Raw genomic sequence first — 15499 nt, 5'->3', positions numbered from 1 at the left:
GGAAACACCTGTACGTGGCACTCAGAGCTCTGCGCTGGGGACAAGGCGGCCATTGGGCACAGGTTGGACTGGAAGGTCTTGGAGATCTTTTCCAACTGAAATGATTCTGGGATTTTATGCAGTATGTGCTCCTTTTGGTACTGCAGGTCCAATGGGCACAACTTCACCCTCCCTAACTCCTCCTGGTGTTGCAGGAGGCAGACTTTCAGAATGAAGCAACAAAAAGCACAGGTTGCAGCAAACAAAACCACAGGAACACATACTAGATGGGTGTTCTGGAACATCACAGCCTGCACCAGAATCCCAGAGACCTCACTTCATTACTTTCAGCCTTTGAAACTTCAAATATTTGAAGTTTCAGAGACTTTCCTGTGCCTGCCAGGTCAGAAAGAACAACTCTTACAGGGTCATTGCCACAGATTTGTAGCTGATGCAAGGCAAACATTTCCTCCAGACCCAAAGAGTCATGCCTGAAAAGTCACAGGGCTACATCTGTTTTTAATTTTTTAAAAAAAGTTTTCCAGAGTATTGATGATAATTTTCAAGGTTTTCTCCTTATCCCTAGGACACATTCTCCAGAAGCTATGGTGTTACATCCTTCTGCATTTAGTGAAAGTTACCTGCAATGCCCAGTCAGTCAAAGTCCTGGGAAAACCTGAACTCCTGGGCGAACGCAGGCAAAACATTAAGCTCCTACATCTGAAGCCATTAACTGCCAAGTACTGTTCCCAGTGTCATACCCTGTCCCCTCTAAGTGTGCTGATCCCATTTCAAAGGGGTTGCCAATGAAAACAAGTTTTAATATTTTTGTCATTTCCACATTAGCATTAAAATCCATGACCAGAAAAACCACATGTCAAAATTTCTGGGATTCTAAAATACCAAAGCTCTCATTTTCACCCTGGATTTTAGAATGTCTTAACTGTCACAAAAGGTTTTTGTTTCGGACACTACAGAAAAAGGCCCTGGTGTTCAGCTACACCTTGACAACAACATATACTCGTGACTATTACTTTAGGCAGGAGTGGCAAAGCCAAGATTAAGCCAAAAAGGCTATTCCTGTGTTGTCATGTCCTGCACAGCAGTAAGTGGGAATTCAAGAATGGATTCAGGAGCTTCAGGAAGCCCCAAACACTTTGGGATGCTGAAATGGACCTACCTGGTGCCTGTGCCTGGGCTGCACTGGGCTGAGCTCCAAATGGATGATCTAACAAAGGCTGAGTGGACACACCATGGCCCATTGGAGACTTCTATTCCTAGTCCTATGAGCTACAAAATTCAGCTGTAACCGGCTGATTTTTTCATGTTAACTTGAAATCCAGGAGAGGAAAAGGTAAACGTGGAAAAGAGTTCTTCCAATTCTAGTGACAGCTGTGCGTGCGTACCACCTGTGCCCATGGCAGGGTGGTTGGAACTGGATGATCTTGATGATACTTCTCAACACAAAATGCTCTGGCATTCTGTGATTCCCCAAATGAGGAGTAAAACAGAGCCATAGGAACCCCTGCTTTTCTTCAGCATCTGCTGCTTCTTCCTTTGTTCCAGCAAGTCCAGGATTTAGCTTCAAAGCTGAGACACGTGTCTTTAAGGAGCCTGAATGCAGGAGAGGGAGGGCAGCTGCAGCGCAGGGCTCGTGTCCCATAAGTGTCTCTCTCTCACGGTGGCACCGATGCCGCTACCTTGGGACACCTGCCTGTGGGAGTCTGCCCTCGAACGTGGCCACTGAGGGGAGGTGTCATGAAGGACACTGAATGGCACACAGTGCCTTGCATGCAGCTGAGGGGACACAGGGATCACTGAGGGGGAAGTGGATGGCAGATGCCCTGCGTGCCACTGAGCTGACCCGGGCGTCCCTGAGGGGAGGCAGGTGTCTGTCCTGTTCCTCAGGGCACGTCAGGGTCACTGTGGAAACGTGAGCGCCGCTTGAGGGGAGCCGGGCACGCCACGCGTGGCTGAGCAAAGATACCGTCGGCCGAAGAGACGCGAGGGCCGCGGAGGGGCCGTGGGCGCCCTGAGGGACACGGGAGGGGTGGGCGGGACCCCGCTCCCTGCTGCAGGCGGCGTTTTCCGCCCAGGCGCTGGCAGCCCCGCCCCGCCGCTCCCCTCAGCCGCGGGGCGGGAGCTCGGAGCCGCTGTGTGCACCCCTCGGGGCGGGGCGCCGGGCGGCCTCTCGTAAGGGCTCTGTGCTTTTCTGCGATCTCGTCCTTTGCGATCGCAGCCTGTTCATAAACTGTGTTAATTTTTGTGTCTAAAGCCACCCACTCCCTCACACGTGCCCCTCATGTCTTCCCACTGCCGTGTCCCATCAGGGCCTCCACAGCCCCTGATCCCTTCACGGCCTCCCCGTGCTCCGTGCCCTCAGGATCTCCCCCAGCCTGGCCAACCTGCCCGGCAGCAGCGCTGCAGCCCCACAGGAGCTCCAGAGGAGCCCGAGCAATAGGCACCACGGAGCCCTCAGCAATACAGCCAGGAGCACCCGGGCAGGAGGACACCGATGGCGGTTCCTGGCTGGGACAGGGGTCGTGGCCATCTCCAGGCACCGGTCTCACAGGGATCCCCGCAGCTCCGGCCCCTGCCCACCCCTCTGTCGGCAGCACAAAGGCTTCAGCACAACCACCAAAGGCCAAGGGGCTTCTGGCCATTTTCCCTGTTGCACTGCACGCCTGGGCAGCTTGCTGAGCACAAGCACCCTTCTCCCCCTCTTCCCTGATGCCCTGCAGACTCTGGGTAGCAAATGAAAAATCCTGTGAGTCTATGTATTATAACACATCCTTTATTTCTACACTAAAGCAAAACAAAAAGAAAACAACACTCTTGAAGAAAAATAAAATCCCTGCTGGCTCAGGTGGCCTCAGCAGACAGAGGCTTCCAGATCAGCTCTCTGCAGATCTCCAGCAGCGCAGCCAGCTGAGGTCCAACAAATGACGCCGTATCCTCCACGCTCTGCGGAATTGGTCTTGTACCCTCTGGAAGATGGAATATCGCCCACTCTGTAGTGCTCGAAGGACACACAATGTTTGAAGTGCCAGGTCAGACACAGCGCAGCTTATGTCTTCTGTCAGTCGTTCAACGGCTGGAACACAGAGGAACAGAGCCACAGTCAAAGCCTGGATCTCTGAGGACCCGAAGAGACCCCTGTGCCAGGGACATCCCAGCCCGCTGTAACCATGGCCAGGAGACAGCAGGGACCACCGGGATCAGCCCGAAGCTGCTGGCCACGAATTCCCCACGTGCCCCTGAAATCTCTGTGTGCTCTGCCCACACTGCCCCCTGTCCGCACAGGGAGTGGAGCGCTCCGCAGATGGCACAGGGATTGCAACTCCTTCTGCCAGCCCCACTGACAGCCCGCTGCCCTCACTCACCTCTGCAGAGCACCTGGAGGTCCTCCTGGTGCCCCCTCCAGCGCCAGCCGGCCATCCCTGGGAACACAGACCCTGTCACGGCTCTGCCTAGCAGCACAGCTCCCTACCAGCGGTGCTGCCAGCCCTGTGGCCACTGGCCCTTGTGGCCAGGCAGGGCTCAGCCCGGGCTCTTTCCGCATGCTGCCGCCCAAGGGCACGGCTGCGAGAGGGCGACACCAGCTCCGAGGGCAGCTGGAGCTCCGCGGCGTCGGGCCCGGATGGCAGGAGCTGCCGGGGCAGCAGGCGGGGCTGGGGCCGAGCTGCGGCGGGGCAGGGAGGGAGCCCGGGCTCACCAATGAACCTGACGGCCGCTTGTCGCAGGGACTCCTGTGGGCTCTGCAGATACTGCAGGGCCTGGCGTAGGTAATTGACGATTCGTTCGTCGTTCTCTGCCAGCTGCGGAGAGCGGCGGGAGCGAAGGGTCGGGGTGGGCTCTGGCCCTTTGGCAGGCGCTGCCCGCGCCCGGCCCCGGCCTCCCCTGCCCACACAGCCCTGAGGCACAGCCAGCAGCCGCTGGCCGGGCTCTGCAGGGGCACAGGGCCGGCTGCTGCCCGGGGAGTCACGGTGCCGGCCCGCCCCACAGCCCCGCTGGGCCGGGGCTCCGAGGGCAGCCAGCTCGGGGCCGCAGGAGCCTGGAGAAGAGCCCGTGCGGCCCCTGCGTGCAGCGCTGGACAGGGCCTCAGCTGCCAAGCGCACACAGTGAGCGCCGCGCTCAGGGGGCTTCTCCAGCCTGAGCCTGGCGCTTCCAGGCCGTCCTTACCAGACACTCGGCCAACTTCCACATCTGTTCCTTCTTCACCAGATTTTCCAGGTCTTGCCTCTTCAGGAACTTGGTTACACAAAGCAGCACTTTCCGAGAGGCCTGGAGAGCAGCAGAGATGCAGAGATGTCCCCACAGTTCAGGGCACAGGAGCCCTGTGCCAAGGCCTGGAGGAGGCTACAGCCCGCCAGGCACCAGGGCAAGAGGCAGCCGAGCCCCCCCCAGGGGGACACAGGCAGCCCACGAGTCCTCACCTCTGCCACATGCAGATTCTCATCATGGCAGTGGAAGAAGAGTGGTAGCAGGCTGTGCCGCATGTGTATCTTCAGAGCCTTTTTTCCTTCTTCTACTACAAAATTCATCAACGTTCGAAATACAAACATGGAGAGCAGCTGCACCTGGCTATCATCCTATATGAAAGGAAGGAAAAAGACCAGCATGAGCGGCTCCCAGCTCACATTGGCCTGAAAATCCAGAGAGTGCAAAGAGTCCAGGCCACACCCAGTGGCTGTTTTCTGGGGCACAGAGCCTTACGCTGTCAAAGAGTGGCAGGAGCGCCTCAGCCAGCTGCAGGGCAATGGGGCTGGGCATCAGCATGCCATTATCCAGGAACAAATAGCTGATGAGAATGATGATCATTTTGACCACATCACTATCTTCATCCTGCAGGAGCTCCACGAGGCTTTTGGTCAGGTTCCACATTCTTTTGGTCTGTGTGGAGCAGAAGCCTGTGAAATCCCACTCTACTGCCTCAGCCCCGGGTGGCCAAAGGCCTGTCCCAAAGCACTTGGGCAGCTGAACCCAGAGGAAGGAGAGCTGAGAGCAGCTGCCCCAGCACCTGAAGCCCAGCCAAGCCCAAGAGTCTGCTTTCAACAGTGCAGCTTCAGGCGCTGCCCCCTTCTCACCAGCGAGGGATCATCCCTGAGCAGAAGGAGGGCCCTGAGAACCATGCGACGAATCTCTACACGCTCACTGTTCAGGTGCCTTGACAGGACATCCATGATGGTGTCACTGCATTCACTCAAGTCCAAGCACTCCAGGAGCTGAAAGGCACAGGGCAGTGACAGGGGACCCAGCCAGCAGAAGCCCAGAACTGCACAGGGCTGGGCCCAGAGAGCAACACAAGGCACGGGCACCATCCAAGCAGCTGTGGCTATGAGAGGACAGGCTCACCTCCACAAGGAATGCCAGGGCAGGGAAATCCCAGTATGGCATGTCTTTGCTGAGCATCTCAAGAAGGCAGTCTAAGATGCTTTTACACAAGTGCATGGATGCACTACGCAATTCCCTGGAAGATGGAAAAAGGTACTAAGACCATCAGCCAGGGGAACGAACCTCTCCCACGACTGACTCCCAGCGTTCTGGTCTTTCCCCACAATTCTGAAAGGGAATCTGGGCCATTTGAGATGTGCCTGCTCCTGGGCACTCCCCTCTAGCAGTCTTTTCCAGTCTGCTTGTCTGTCCCTCAGAGAAAAGGCCCTCTGGCCCATGAGCATGGGTACTGTGTGGGGCACCCCAGGCACAGAGCACCAATGTCAGAGGCCATGGGGATCATGGGGTCTCACTTGGCCAGCAGACCCACGGCATAGTGGTGGGTGTCAGCACACAGCAGCGTGTCCCAGCCACACTTGCGCTCCATTGATACCACCACATCCTCACACTGCATTCGGCAGAGCAGAGACTTCAGGGTCCGCACTGCAAACCTGTGTGCAGAGCAAAGCTCAGGTCATGCTGGGAGCACTGGCTCCTGCCCTGGGGACATGGCAGGGACAGAAGAACTGGGATGGAAAACCTGTTGGGGCTGGCAGTGAAGCTGTGTTGTTTCTGGCATGTCTTCCAGAATTTATCAACCTCCTTTGGCATTTCCAAAGTGCTGAAGAACACTTGGAAGAGCAGGTGGACAAATAGGCGGGGGAAAAACATCATCACTACATGTGGGACACAGGGCACCTGGAGGATGTTCCACACCACCACAGTTGCCTGCAAAGGACAAACACCCCGAGACAGCGCTCAGTGCTGAGGTGTCCGTGCGGCAGGGTCCGAGCATGGCAGGGAGAGGCCAGGGGAGACGCAGGGGGAGCACCAGGCCCTGAAGCTGCCTCTGAGCCAGGATTCAGCCCAGCACCTGAGGCTGGGAGATTCAGTGAGGGAAGGAGGGTGGAGAGCTGCAGGAGGGGTGGCCTTGGGGTGAGCAAAGGCCAGTTCCAGAAACTCACAGCCAGGGCAAAGACTCTCGTTGTGTCCCCATCGGAGGTACGTGTGCTGTGCTCTGGCCAGCTCCCCAGCACATCCAGGAGTCTCAGCTGCACCTCCTTCGCAATCTTGAGTGAGGACATGATTGTTTTCCACATGGTCATAGCAGCTCTGTAGGGTCAGAACTCTGTCTCAGGGCAGTTTGAGACACAGCACCGTGGCCTGGGCAGCAGCAGGGACCTGAGCTGCCTGCCAGCTCTGCCTCTGCCCATTGCCCCTCACTGGCAGAACCCAGGCAGCCCTGCCATGTGGGGACAGGCTCCTGAGGGGCAGGGAGGGAGCATGGCAGCAGGCTTGGGGGCTGACAAGCCAGGGCTGGAAAAGGGAGCAGCCAGAGGTCCCTAGAACTCTCTGCTGTTCAGACAGACCTGGAACAGGTTGTACAGGGTGTTGGGCTGGTGAGCCCTGAGCCCTCTGGGCAGGTGGGCCCCATACCTGTCACACGTTGGGGCCACACGCAGGAGAGTCATCACCACATCAGTGGGCTGTGCCTCAGCGAGATCCAGCAGGATCCTCTCCACCCTGTGCTCATCAGTCTCATTGGCCATGAGCCACTGGTGGATGTATCTCACCATGGCAGGCACCTGAAGAAGGCATGGGGAGATTTGGAAAGCTGACAGAGGCAGTAATGTCATCAGCTTCCCCAGAGAAGTTATTCCTTTCCCACCACACTGTGATGGCATCAAAGGCAAACAGGGACCAGCAGGCCCTAGTGGCTTGGGAAACCACGTGACAGGGGGATTGAAGCCTGGCCACAGGCTGTTTACCTGATCTGGACGAGAAATACCATTCTTTACAAGCATATCTAGCATGGAGACAGTGATCTTCTGTTTGAAGATGTCTGGGTATGCTATGACCCCAGTGCCAATAGTGCTGGTCTCTTCCTGCCGAAAGCTCTTGAGAAAGTTGCAAATCAGCTGCAGGAGAAGGGCAAACAGACAGGGACGTTCCATGCAGTGCTCCAAGCTCTGTGCAGGGCTGAGCAGTGGCAGCAGGCCCAGCCCAGGTGGGGATGGCTGCAGGTACCTGCGCTGTTCTGCGGAAGAGGCCACGGGTGGGGTCCTGCTCGTGTGTGCTGTCCATGGCTGCACCTGGCAAAGAGCGAGCGCAGCCAGAGCTGAGGGGCTGCGGGAGAGGCTGGAGAACAGAGTCCATCCCTGCGTTCCCCAGGCAGGGATAGCCACGGGATGTCCCAGGGGATGGAGCACGGGCACTGCGGGGTGTCTGCCCGGTCCCTCTTCTGTCCTGTGCCTGGGCATGTCGCAAAGGGATGGGATGGGATGGGATGGGATGGGATGGGATGGGATGGGATGGGATGGGATGGGATGGGATGGGATGGGATGGGATGGGATGGGATGGGATGGGATGGGATGGGATGGGATGGGATGGGATGGGATGGGATGCGATGCGATGCGATGCGATGCGATGGGATGCGATGGGATGGGATGGGATGGGATGCAATGGGATGCGATGGGATGGGGCCAAGCTGGATGCAGGCACCAGCCATGAGGCTCTGCTCTGCCACTCACCCTCCTGCGCTGGCTGCAATGGCTCCAAGTCTTCAGTCTCCTGTGCTGACGTTGCTCCAGGACTTTCTTCCTCCTCCTTGCCCCAGGCCAGCTTGGGCACTCTTGGGGGTCTCTGCTCCATGTCTTTTTCATCCTTCTTCCATCCTGCCATGGGTGTACCCCCAGATTCTGGGACGGGATGGGACTTGATGGGATGGGATGGGACAGTGCAGGATAGGATAGGAAAGGAGAGGAGAGGAGAGGAGAGGAGAGGAGAGGAGAGGAGAGGAGAGGAGAGGAGAGGAGAGGAGAGGAGAGGAGAGGAGAGGAGAGGAGAGGAGAGGAGAGGAGAGGAGAGGAGAGGAGAGGAGAGGAGAGGAGAGGAGAGGAGAGGAGAGGAGAGGAGAGAGAGGAGAGGAGAGGAGAGGAGAGGAGAGGAGAGGAGAGGAGAGGAGAGGAGAGGAGAGGAGAGGAGAGGAGAGGAGAGGAGAGGAGAGGAGAGGAGAGGAGAGGAGAGGAGAGGAGAGGGTCTGACAGGACAGGATAGGACAGGATGGGATGGGGCCCAGATGGATGCAGACACCCTCTATGAGGCCCAGCTCTGCCTCTCACCCTCCTGCACTGGCTGGAATGGCACCACCTCTTCAAGATCCTCTGATGATGCATCTCCTGGACTTTCGTCCTCCTCTATCAGCCAGGCCAGCTTGGGCACTCTTGGGGGTCTCTGCTCCATGTCAGTGACTGGATTTATGGCTACTATCAGGAGAGATAGCTTAGAAAAGCTGCAAGTCAGCAAGTCCTGCAGTCAAATCTGGAAGGCTCCTGAAAGACTAATGTGCTGGGTAGACTACAGGACAGCAGGTCCTGCACTCTGGTCTGGAGGGCTCCTGTCAGAAGGACAGGAGACTCCTTGTCAAGTACTGTGGCCAGCAAATCCCTCAGTCTGGTCTCGAGGGCACCTGCTGCAGGGTGGGAGATGCCTCGGAAAATCTGTGGGGCACCAAGTCCCACAGACGCCCCTCAAGGGCACCTGCAAAACAGAAGCCTTGAGAAGGCCACAGGTCAGCTAGTCCTGTGGTCTGGCCTCAAGGTCACCTGCAGGAATAACACTCAGGAAAGCTCCGGGTCCAATAGGAACGAGTGGGCTATGCGGGGGCTCCTCATGGCACCGCTCTGTCCCGTCCTGTCCCGTCGCGTGCTCCAAGCACTGTGCCGTGGCCGTGTCACCGTCAGCTCTTATATCACCACACGTCACAAAGGCTCCTTTGACATCCTGTCCTGATCCATGCCACGGTGACCATGCTGCACCATGTCACAAAGGGCCCTTGCACACACTGCCACCTGCCCTAGGGCTGCCCCCAGCCCACCCAAAGTGGCCCAGGTTGGAAGGAATCCCTCATCCCAAGTTTCTAAGACAGCCCGACAGGATCTTTAGGAACGGCTTGCACCATCAGCAATCACTGCCCTGCTCTGCAGGGCTCAGGGCATTTAAGAATCCTCAGTTATAGAAAGCTTTACTTCCCAATTGCTCTACACAAGTAGCTCCTAAATATTGCAAACTTTCCATATTCATTGGTATGGCCTGAGAACACGAAAATTTTGGAAGTTTGCGTCCCGTCTCAAAGCAGCAACTCATTTGCCTTAACGTCATTTCTTCAAAGTCACTTTGCAAAACAACAAGACACAGAGGCAAAAAAGGCCCATTCTTTGGTTTGCAAATGGTTTTCAATGAAGAGAGGATAACACAATAATTCTATGAAGGAAGAAAAGCTCAGAAAGAATGAAAGTCCACTCAGTGTTGCAAAGGTCGACAAACAAATAAGGAGATTGCAAAATGGCTAATCCTCCTCCTGGTACAGACATCTAAGTGGCTCATAAACTACAGCTGTCCCCTCTTCTTCCCTGTGGGACAATCAGGACCACTAACAGGAAAAATCACAGCTATTCCTTCTGCCCTCTCTAACCAAAGCTGGGCTAAAGCACCGATGCTGCCTTCAAGATGACTCCGATTCCAGCCTAGACCTCTCACCTTCCAGACAAATCCTTCTCCAAGACTCCCACGAACACCAACCCCCCTAAACAGCCGCACAGAAGCCCTCAACAGCCCGCCAGGACCCCCAGCTGTCCCCATCCCTCTGCAGAGCTTTCCCAGCCTCCAGCAGAGTCCCTGGTTCCCTGCAGGTGCCGTGGGATGGCACTCAGGAGGATCTGCTCCAGGGTCTGTCCTGGTAGCAAGCTCAGGCTGCCAGGCCTGTGGTTCCTGGATCATCCTTCCCACCAACCCTTCCTTTGCACGGCTCTTACATTCACACACTGGCACTCAGCTCGAACTTGTGCACTTGAGCAGGACTTCTGGGAAAGGATAGAGAGCAGCCTGGCAAGCTCCTTCTCCAGCTCCCTCTTTACTCTTGGGGGAGGTAGAATATTCCACAGGAAAGCACCTGGTGCCACAAAAAGCAGGTTGCATCAGGCAGATCTGGGGGCAACTCTCAGGACTGCTGTATCCTGAGGGAATGCTGTTGGCCTTGACCTGTAGGCACCTGCAAAAGCTTAAAATCAGGTGCCTCAGCTTCCAGAACCTCTCTTGGCCAGCATCCTGATGTGTGTGCAGGAATGCTGCGAGGCACTGCTGGGACCCAGCAGCACAGGAGCGGCCGTCTCGTGTCCACGTAGCACCCCCTGACAGAGCCAGGGTCATTCCAAAACCAGAGAAACCTTCTGGTGTCAGCAGAGAGGAGCAAGGATCACTGGGTTGGCTCCTCTCAGGGTATCTCAGCTGGGCTTGCTCCACAACGCCCCTGTTTGATGGCCCGCTAATGCCCAGCTGCCAGAAATGCCTTCCTGTTCTCTCCAAGGTGCACAGGAAGAGTCAGTGGGCAGGATGCCTTGGGAGAAAACCTTCCAAGCCTTTGCTGAGGCCAGGGACACGCCAAGATGAGCCAAGACTCTGTACGTTGCCCGGCCCACGCAGCCCGGCTCAGTGCTGGCCCTGGCCCACAGCAGCTTCCACCAAGTGAGAGGCAATTGCAACTTGCCAAGAGCTGAAACACAGCAGGTAGGCAAGGTGTGAAAAGGGTGTGTGTAAAGGCCTTGGAATTCACAGCTCTCAAAGAGAGCTTTGGGGCTCACAGCTGGACACATGCTCCTGCTCACACCTCTGTCCAAAGGAGGGTAACACACCCTGCTGCAGGTGCTTGGCTTGGTCTCTGCAGGTCCAGGCAGATGCCAAAGCTGCTCTTCACAGCCTTCCTCTGCCCCTCAGCCAAGGGTAGTGGGCCTCAAGGGCTGAAAGGACCACAGAGAGCCGAAGGGGAACAATTTCACCCACCTCACGGGGAGCTCCTTGGGAAGCACTTTCCTTAAGAAGCAAGCCCCTTTTCTCCAAAGGCATTTCCCCAAACATGCAGCTTTCCCCAGGAACACCAACGCACTCTTAAGCCATGGAAAGGCTGAATTACTTCTGGGCCTTTCAGAACAGGCACTCCAGCTCCAGCTCCTGTTCTCCCAAGTGTGTTTCCAGGTTTCCAGGTGCAGGTTGAGGCGTACAGCCCCAGGCCCTCTGCAAACACAAGCTGCCTACTGCCTCTTCACTGCCTACACTCCTGCCTGCGGTCACAGCAGCAAAACCAGGCTCTTCCCAGCCAGAGACCAGGCCCTGCTCCTGCAGGATGCTCTTGCCAGCACCTTCCAGGACTCTGTGCTGGGTACGCAGCACTTTCCATACTCGCTCTGAACAGCCTTTGGCAAACAGAGCACATCCAGGCTGGCTCTGCCACCAGCACACCCCAAGCACAGGGGGAGGAGGAAGAAGCAGGGGATGATTTGCAACCATGCCCAAGAGAGACTGGAAGGGTGCCCCTTCTCTGGTCCCACTTGCTTGGCTTTCTGACTGGGTCTGAGGCAGGGGCTGCCATTCCTCACTTGTGGGGACCAGAACCGCAGCCAGGATCCCGGCACTGCCTGGCAGCGCTCCGGACACTGGCACGGTCAGACGTCTGACTCTCGGGCATTGTGCTGCTGCTTCATTTGCTCTCTGGAACACCCAAAGCTCTCTGTGAAGCCCTGATGCTCTCTGGTTCTACCCTCTTCCTGACCCTGTGCAGGGATGGAGCATTGCTGTGCTTTCAGGAAGCTATTCTTGAAACCTGCCAGCATTCCAATCTCCTTTGCCCTGCATGAGTGCTTGCCATGGAATCCCTCCCATCTGGGTTCAGAGCATACTCAGGGTGGCTCTTCTAAAATCCAGAGGCTTCAAGGTGCTCAGCAAGGCCTTGAACTCCACAGTGTTTTAGAACTGGAGCTTCAGCACAGAGACCCTTCCAGCCTGATCTGCCTTGGTTCCTCTGCATCTCTGCACAAGACACGGCGTGGAATGGAAGAGCAGGAGGGGCTTGTGAGTCTCAGGGCTTTGGATTTGTGCTGCTTTAGCTCCACAGAGATGCAGGCAAAGTGAAGAAGCCAAACTGTTTATTAATGAAAGGCAAAGCAAAGGGATGGGAAAGAAAAAAAGGGATTGGACGGTTCTGAAGGGTGGAGGGAGGGAGCTGTCAAAAGGGATGTAGAGTGGAGGGGAAAAAAGAGGAATGGGTACAGTGTGAAGGCTGGAGGGAGGGTGCTGTCTACAAGCAGGGAGAGGGTCGAATCAACAAGAGCTTTGACAATCATCAGCTCTGCCTGGAGCTCCAGCTGGTCTCTGGTCCCCAGGTGGTCTCCTCTTCTGTGGCACCTGAAGGTGTTACATTGACACTGCCTTGTCTGAGCTATCAGGTGGAGGTAGTTCTGCAGCTCTTTGCCTGAATGCAAGTTGAGTTACTGAGCTTGCATGGGAAGGGCTGTTGTCTTTACTCAGTGCTTGAAGGGCTAGAAGAGAGAGGAACAGAGCCACAGTCAAAGCCCGGATCTGTGGGAATCCAAGGAGATCTTCCAGTCAGGGGCATTCCTCCCAGCTATTGGCATGGCCAAGAGGGGACCAACAGGATCAAGTTGCTGACCACAAATCCCCCCACCTGCATCCCTGAAAACTCTGTGAGCTCTGCCCATGCCAGCCCTTGTTCACACAAGAAGCAAAACCCCTCCGCAGGCGGGGCAGGGATTGCTGCTCCTCCTACCAGCCCCGCTGACAGCCCGCTGCCCTCACTCACCCTCACTGAGCACCTGCAGCTCTTCCTTCTTCCCCCTCTTGAGTTCCCCGGCCATCCCTGGGAACACAGACCCTGTCACGGCTCTGCCCAGCGGCGTAGCTCCCTGCCAGCGGTGCTGCCAGTCCTGTGGCCACTGGCCCTCGTGGCCAGGCAGGGCTCAGCCCGGGCCCTTGTCGCATGCTGCTGCCCAAGGGCACGGCTGCGAGAGGGCAGCAGCAGCCCTGAGGGCAGCCGGGGCTCCGCCGTGCCGGGCCCGGATGGCAGAAGCTGCCGGGGCAGCAGGTGGGGCTGGGGCTGAGCTGCGGCGGGGCAGGGAGGTAGCCCAGGCTCACCGATGAACCTGACGGCTGCCGCTCACAGGGGCTCCTGTGGGCTCCGCAGGTAGGGCAGGGCCTGGTGCAGGTGCTCGGCCACTCGGCTCCTGTCCTCTGCCAGCTGCGGAGAGCAGTGGGAGCGAAGGGTCGGGGCAGGCTCTGGCCCTTTGGCAGGCGCTGCCCGCGCCCGGCCCCGGCCTCCCCTGCCCGCACAACCCTGAGGCGCGGCCAGCAGCCGCTGGCCGGGCTCTGCAGGGGCACAGGGCCGGCTGCTGCCCGGGGAGCCGCGGTGCCGGCCCACCCCGCAGCCCTGCTGGGCCGGGGCTCCGGGGGCAGCTGGCTCGGGGCCGCAGGAGCCTGGAGAAGAGCCCGTGCGGCCCCTGCCTGCAGCGCTGGGCAGGGCCACAGCAGCCAAGCGCACACAGTGAGCGCCGCGCTCAGGGGGCTTCTTCAGCCTGAGCCTGGTGCTTCCAGGCCGTCCTTACCAGGCACTCGGCCAACTTCCACAGCTCCACTGTATTCACGAGCTGCATGAGATCCCTCCTCTTCAGGAACTTGGTCACACAAAGCAGCGCTGTCCGAGATGCCTGGAGAGCAGCAGAGATGCGGAGATGTCCCTGCAGCTCAGGGCACAGGTCCCTGTGCCAAGGCCTGGAGGAGGCTACAGCCCACCAGGAGGCAGCCAAACTTCCCCTCCGGGGACACGGGCAGCCCACGAGTCCTCACCTCTGCCACATCCAGATTCTTATCATGGCAGTTGATGAAGAGTGGGAACATGCTCTGCCACACGTGTGTCTTCAGAGCCTTTCTGTCCTTTTTCATTAATTATCTTATCATCTGTTCAAACACAGTAATTGATCCCACCTGCACCTGTCTATCATGCTGTAGGAAAGGAAGGAAAAAAGACCTAAGCACTGGTTCCTTTAGGCCCGCGTGGGCACCAAGGTTGAAATTCACGGGTCACAAAGAGTCCGGGCCGCAGTCGGTGGCCGTGGCCTGGGGCACAGAGCCTTACGTGGTCAAAGAGTGGCAGGAGCGCCTCAGCCAGGCGCAGGGCGATGGGGCTGCGTATAGGGGCACCATTGTGGAGTAACAAATATTGGAGAACACCAATGGTCATCCTGACCATGAAGCAATTGTTTTCCTGCAGTATGTCCACAAGATTGTCAGTGAGGTTCCACATTTTTTTTGCCTGTTTGGAAGACAACTGTGTGAAAGGCCACTCTGCTGCCACAGGGCCTAGAGGCCAGAGGCCTGTCCCAACAAACTTGGGCAGCTGACCCAGGAGACAGGAGAGCTGGGATCAGCTGCCCCAGCACCCAAAGCCCAGCCATGCGCAAGCATCTGCATGCCCCAGGCTCACGCTCCTGGCAGGGCTTCAGCAGCTGCTCCGTTCTCACCATGGGGCCAAGCACCATGAGGCATCTGGGCGCAAGGTGCCGCCTCTCCCTGCACTCGCTCTGCAGGTTCTTTGAGATGATCTCCAGGAGACTGGCCCTGTATTTGGACACGTCCAAGCACTCCAGGACCTGAAAGGCACAGGGCAGTGACAGGGAACCAGTCCAGCAGGAGCACAGTACCACACAGGGCTGGGGGACAGGCCACAGGCACCGTCCCAGGCAGCTGTGGCTACGAGAGGACAGAGAGCTGGGAGGCAGCTCAGGGAGACAGCGCTGGCCATCAGGCTCACCTCCACAAGGAATGCCGGGGCAGCAAAATCCCAGCATGGCATCTCCATGCTGAGCAGGCTGAGCAGGAACAATGCAATCCCAGAAGACAAGGGTGTGGATGAGGAGTGCATTACTCTGAAAGGAGGAAAAGGGAAGCAAGGTCTGAGTCAGGGGTCAAACCTCTCCCAGGACTGATTCCCAGAGGTCTGATCTTTCCCTACCATCCTGTTGCAAGGGGACCTGAGCTATTTTGGAGGCAGCTCCTTTTGGGCACCCTCCTTTCCCAGTCATTTCCAGTCTGTTTGCCTGGACCTTGGTGACAAGGCCCTCTGGCCCATGAGCACAGTTACTGTGTAGGGCACTCCGGACACAGAGCACAAAGAGTGGGGAGCGTGGGGTCTCACCTGACCAGCACACCCAGGGCATAGTGCTGGGAATCAGCAGACAGCAGC

The 15499-nt window shown here is 57.4% G+C and overlaps 3 protein-coding genes across 3 annotated transcripts in view; all 3 read right to left on the bottom strand.

Moving 5' to 3' along the window:
• LOC306804603 (uncharacterized protein) overlaps nt 1-5391 on the bottom strand; it is a gene marked incomplete at both ends in the record, with an annotated part of 32351 nt that extends 26960 nt beyond the window's left edge. Inside the window, 4 exons of the mRNA XM_079311393.1 lie at nt 4416-4571; nt 4696-4872; nt 5067-5204; nt 5335-5391. Coding sequence (XP_079167519.1) covers nt 4416-4571; nt 4696-4872; nt 5067-5204; nt 5335-5391 — 528 coding nt within the window. The remainder of the gene's footprint in view (nt 1-4415; nt 4572-4695; nt 4873-5066; nt 5205-5334) is intronic.
• The window catches only part of LOC306804242 (maestro heat-like repeat-containing protein family member 7), a gene marked incomplete at both ends in the record, with an annotated part of 82365 nt that overhangs the window by 65393 nt on the left and 1473 nt on the right, over nt 1-15499 (bottom strand). The window lies entirely within an intron of this gene.
• On the bottom strand, nt 5686-7004 carry LOC306804571 (maestro heat-like repeat-containing protein family member 6). Its single transcript, XM_079311364.1, has 4 exons — nt 6850-7004; nt 6378-6525; nt 5954-6141; nt 5686-5864 (listed from the first exon to the last, which is right to left on the bottom strand). Exons 1-4 carry the CDS (start codon nt 6987-6989, stop codon nt 5723-5725), a joined length of 618 nt encoding a protein of 205 aa, XP_079167490.1. The 5' UTR covers nt 6990-7004; the 3' UTR covers nt 5686-5722.

This window comes from Erithacus rubecula (genome assembly GCF_903797595.1).
Source record: "Erithacus rubecula genome assembly, chromosome: 8".
NCBI lineage: Eukaryota > Metazoa > Chordata > Aves > Passeriformes > Muscicapidae > Erithacus > Erithacus rubecula.
This window is presented reverse-complemented; position numbering and strand designations above follow the sequence as displayed.

Excerpts from the sequence above, each read along its gene's own strand:
- LOC306804571 (XM_079311364.1), bottom strand. The coding sequence starts at position 6,989 with ATGGTGAGATACATCCACCAGTGGCTCATGGCCAATGAGACTGATGAG. Across the intron at positions 6,526-6,849 it reads GTGGCCCCAACGTGTGACAG|AGCTGCTATGACCATGTGGA; the intron begins GTATGGGGCCCA and ends CTGACCCTACAG. Across the intron at positions 6,142-6,377 it reads CGAGAGTCTTTGCCCTGGCT|GCAACTGTGGTGGTGTGGAA; the intron begins GTGAGTTTCTGG and ends TGTCCTTTGCAG.